This window comes from Priapulus caudatus, unplaced genomic scaffold, assembly GCF_000485595.1.
Source record: "Priapulus caudatus unplaced genomic scaffold, Priapulus_caudatus-5.0.1 Scaffold135, whole genome shotgun sequence".
NCBI classification, from domain to species: domain Eukaryota; kingdom Metazoa; phylum Priapulida; class Priapulimorpha; order Priapulimorphida; family Priapulidae; genus Priapulus; species Priapulus caudatus.
In genome coordinates, this window is record NW_014577196.1 from 513,387 (window position 1) to 518,418 (window position 5,032).

Consider the following 5,032-nt stretch of genomic DNA (forward strand, 5'->3'; position numbering starts at 1 on the left):
GGGAAAATGGCGAAACGGGAAGACACCTCAGAAATAGCTAAACGAGGCAGGTCAAACAGAGGTCAGAGAGACATAGACCCTACGAGCCGCACTAACGGTTGATGTCCTAGCGATCTCGTACGTCGGTATGTGAGATGTTGGCAATAACCTTAGTTGTACTCGCTACTCCCGGTGATATAATAGTTAAACCTAACGTTTAATAACCTTGTCTTTTACACCAACAGTTTGCACAATTTACGTGGGTGACGACTAACGATCCATGCCTAGTGGGTGGCAGTTTCTCCTGCTCAGGATATAACCTGGTGAACGAAAACAATTACCACACGGCGTCCATTTATTACGATTTCAAGTGTGAGTAACTTAGATATTATATCATTGTCCCTTTCCAGCAGTGCTTCTCATACTCTTACAACAACGCGTCTGCGCGCTCAAAAACAGGCTTGCGAGGGGAGAGAGTTAAAAACAAAGACCGAGAGAGAGTCGATGAGAAAGTCTAAGAATTAATGCCAGAAGAGAAGGAAGAGAGAGAATGTGGATAATAAGGGAAAGGGTGGGCAGGGTGGTCGTAGATAGATAAACAGAGAACCAGATAGATAAGATCAGGAGAGCCGAGTATAGAAGAATGAAACAGCGATGGTGGGGCGATGGGGGTGGAAAATGTGGGGAAAGAGTGAGGGAGGAAAATGGTTGATCTCATACATTTTCTCATACTGCAGCCACGCCCGAGGTCTCAATTAAAGATTACGTGGAGGAGATTGCTCTGGATGAAACTGAAGGGGTGACTCTTCAATGCACAGGAAATGGGGTTGCGCCTCTTACGATTCAGTGGTTTAAGGTGACGTATATATATGTATCTGCGTGCGCGTGTGTGTATGTGTGTATGTGTGTGTTTGTATGTGCGTGTATGTGTGTACAAAAGCCTTCTGGTTGACAAAGTTAGTCAATTACATAAAAAAGATTTGTTTGACACCAGAAGACGTTATCTGATTACCTGATCAGTTAGGCGTTAACTATGATGTCTTCTGTTGTCAAATAACCCACATATATATATATATATATATATATATATATATATATATATATATATATACTAGTTATTATTATTACNTAGCAGGGGTTCTCAGTACAAAACTCGATCGCAAAAGCAACGTGTTGTTCATGTGACTGCCTCGTTGCCAAATTAACATACCGACAGTGGTAGCCGGATCTGCCGCATGTATACACACGTGTATGCCGATGCCTATAGTTGTCATTTTACACCAGTACCATAATTATTATTATGAGAATTGTTATTATGAGAATTATTATGAGAATTATTATTATGAGAATTATTATGAGAATTGTACATTTTTAGTACTATAGCGATGTATTTTTGCAGCAACAATGTAATTGTTACCATCGTTAAGAGTGTGTTGTCTCAAATATTTACGATCGCTGCATTTAAACTGCTACACAGAATAAAATATGACTTGTAATTAGATAGGAGATTGTGTAATCTACGATGTTTTATCGAATGCATATTTTTTCATTACACTATATTTTATTTCACCTTTAACCTCCTCTCTTCTCTGTCTCTTCTCTCCTCTTTTCGCTTTGCCATCTTCTGTATCGCCCACCCTCTCTCTTTCTTTTTCTTTCGCCCTCTGCCTTTATCTCTCTCTTTCTCTTTCTCTCTCTCTCTCTCTCTCTCTCTCTCTCTCTCTGTCCATGTCTCGTACGCCTGCATGCTTATATGGTTGACATTCTAGATATAGTGCGTTCTTGTATAGCTGAAGATACGTAGGTGACCATAATAACGAGTGTAAGATTTTCAACAATGTGTTGGATTTACATGTGTACATTTGCACCTATATGCAGGTATAAAAACAGATGCGGCTGACACTGCTAGCAAGTAGTAACACATATTACTGTACCTACATAGCTTCGTCTGCTATATATATGTAGCTTTTGCGGATAATGTGCGGTTAGAAAAAGATTGTTTACAGATTATCTGGCTTCAGGTAACGACATCACAGATTATTCTACCGCCCACCTTTCTCTTCTCTCTCTCTCTCCTGACCTCTCTCCCGCTATCTCTTTCTCTCCCTCTATCCCTTTCTCCCCCGTTCTCATTCACCCTCTCTCTGTTTATCATCATTTGTGAATCACCATTTCAATAGTAGAAGGTGTGTTATTGCGTGCGTACGTGCATGCGCGTTTCTGATAACCTATAAACACATGCTAAATATCCGCATGCCTTTCCCGGAATCTAAGAGCCTATCTTGTTAATCCGTGATCTGTATCGTTAGTATAGCTATAATCGCAAGACATTGATTCATGTTACACGTTTCATCTGCTACTCCAGCAACACCAAAGTTTCACCAAGGATCAACATCGGTGACTACAAGTTTAGGTAGCAGCACAGTCCTCAACTCTGCCTTCTGTACGGATGACGATGTGCGCTTTTTGGGAATTTCTTGGCAATGGAGTGATGGGGATCAGGTCACGATGATCCGCGTTAACGAAATAAACAAGCAGGTAGTAGTAATATCAGTAATCAGTGTAGTAAAGTATCAGTGACGTTTACAACTCGGTAGTCTGTGATGAGTAGTTTACCGGAATTGAAAACTTCCTTCTCTCCTTCACAGCTTATCACGGCTTCGTCTTTGCCATCCCCTAGTTGTTATGCATCCCTAACCGTTGCATCAATTTGACCAAATTTCCTCTACTTTGCCTGGAATTTACGGTATAAGCCGTGCACGCCTGTATTGTATGCGCCTTCCACTCAGCCCTCTCTTCGTTATGCCTTCGCCATGCATTCTCTATATTCTGGTCGTCGATTTCTATCGTTCTACATTCTCTGCAGTCGTGACGTTTCGTGATTTTACCGAAAAAGCAATTTGCACATATATTCTCTGAAATGCTATTTAAAAATTTGCTTGTGAACTACGTAATGCTTTTGTCTATTTCAACAGGAGCAGTACGATGAGCGCATATCGGCGAGTTTAGTTCCGCAATCCGGTCAACCTGGCTGCTATGTTGGATCGCTGAGAATACAGAACATCGTAAAGGACGACACGGAGAAGACGTACAGCATTTTCGCATACAGCGATGCTGGGGACAGTGATTTCCACATGCGAATGACCATGGCTCGTAAGCAAATCGTACTTCGTAACGATGCTAATACATCGTTTTGTGATTCGGTGCATTTTAATAAAAACTATTTATATCTCCGTGACACGTGCGATGCCCCTCATCATATTGATAAATGTAATGCCTATCAATTAATGATGAGTCTGGTCTGCTAAGTAGTTCTCGATAGCCGCCTATAGTTTATTTTTGATAATACCATGAACCTATGTTTATATGGACATGCGTAGATGATATGTGTAGATATATAACTATTCATGATATTACCGTTACAGACCCTTATATATATAAGTTATTTTTGATAATACCATGAACCTATGTTTATATGGACATGCATAGGTGATATGTGCAGATATAACTAACTATATATATATATATATATATATATTCATTATATTCCCGTTACAGACACGGAGCTATCAGCGGGAGACATTGCTGGAATCGTCGTAGGATCTGTCCTCTTCTTGATCGCCGCCATCTTGCTGGTCATCTGCTGTATATTTAATAATAAGTCCAGTACCTGCACAGATGACATTGTTGCTCATTAGTAACGAGTGGGCTATTGAGCTGTAGTGACGTGTTATAGCAGGGGTTCTCAGTACAAAACTCGATCGCAAAAGCAACGTGTTGCTCATGTGACTGCCTCGTTGCCAAATTAACACACTGACAGTGGTAGACGGATCTGCCGATGCCTATATAGTTGTCATTTTACATCGGTACCATATTAATCAACGCATCTGCCAGCTTCAACACTTGGCTCAGTTGCAATAAATTTAATTGAAGTTACTTAGTAAGATATCACTAGCAGAGTGAACGCAGACTGTGAATAAGTTTTTAATTTCTGTAATTGTGTTGTTGAAATAAGTTGTGATTTCCGATAAGTGTTCAGAATTCACGTCTGTGAATGTGATTTGCTTAGCCGCGGTAGGCACGACCAATTGTCTCCGACATCGTTTGAAGACATTTCGTGCAGAGGTTCATCTACGTATTGTACTATGTAAGCTAGCGAAGAGGTATGCTGCATGACAGCAAACTGCTCATAGTTAACGAGAAGTATTGCTAGATGGCGACAAGTTAGCTTTGATTGGTGCTGACTTTTATACACTGGTTGTTGTTAAAGTTTTCACATGGGCGCAATACGTGGATAAATGTCTTGGTTTAGCAAACTAGTAAATGTCTAAATCCGAGCCTAAACGAGGAAAAATAACCTGCGGTTTCACTGGAGGAATAACACCATGGCGTTTTTAAAACATCGTGTACACCGACTATATAGTAAGAAACCCGTCCGCAGCGCAGACGTGGGGCCGTATAAACATAACGCCAAACCGAATATTTTGCAATATTCTTTACTTGTAATATATACATTTGTGAGACACTGCATGTAGTGAATTAGGATTATTTTGGCTCATCTACTTATCTACCTCAAAATGCCTGGTCGGATTCATGCAAACAAGCAATGATAAATGTGACCTAAGTAGGTTCTGTAAGTAAGTATTGTCTGTGACTGTATATCTGCCGTACATTAACAAATGTGTTTACTCGAGCAATGTAATCAGCTTATGCGCAAAAGTTGTAACGCATACCTTAAACAATCTAATCTATATTTGAGTTCGTGCTGTCATATAAATGGCATACGTAACAGTTTTTCCCCATGCTTATTATCTTATTAGACTGATTTGTAAATATTGATATTGTGTGCAATGTTATTGTCAATTTTTACCCAATGTTCTTAATGTGTCCCATTATTAGTCGTATGAATTAATAGTACGATTTTACCCAGCGCAGCGGGTACCCGCATATGGCAAGCCATTACCCTCAAAAATCATTTCTAAAGAATTTAAACCTAGAATCCCAAATCAATTTACAATGCATTAAATCAATTTACAAAGTTTAAAATTAATTT

At 39.7% G+C, this 5,032-nt stretch overlaps 1 protein-coding gene and 1 long non-coding RNA gene across 2 annotated transcripts in view; both read left to right on the forward strand.

Annotated features, from left to right (window-relative positions):
• The window catches only part of LOC106805969, a gene marked incomplete in the record, with an annotated part of 37,614 nt that extends 35,735 nt beyond the window's left edge, over window positions 1–1,879 (forward strand). The window contains 3 exon segments of the mRNA XM_014807778.1: window positions 225–351; window positions 717–840; window positions 1,858–1,879. Coding sequence (XP_014663264.1) covers window positions 225–351; window positions 717–840; window positions 1,858–1,879 — 273 coding nt within the window.
• A 429-nt stretch (window positions 1,880–2,308) lies between these two features.
• On the forward strand, window positions 2,309–4,795 carry LOC106805982. The gene is made up of 3 exons (XR_001393486.1): window positions 2,309–2,517; window positions 2,955–3,132; window positions 3,538–4,795. It is a non-coding gene; the product is annotated as an uncharacterized LOC106805982 (long non-coding RNA).
• The last annotated feature ends 237 nt before the right edge of the window (window positions 4,796–5,032 follow it).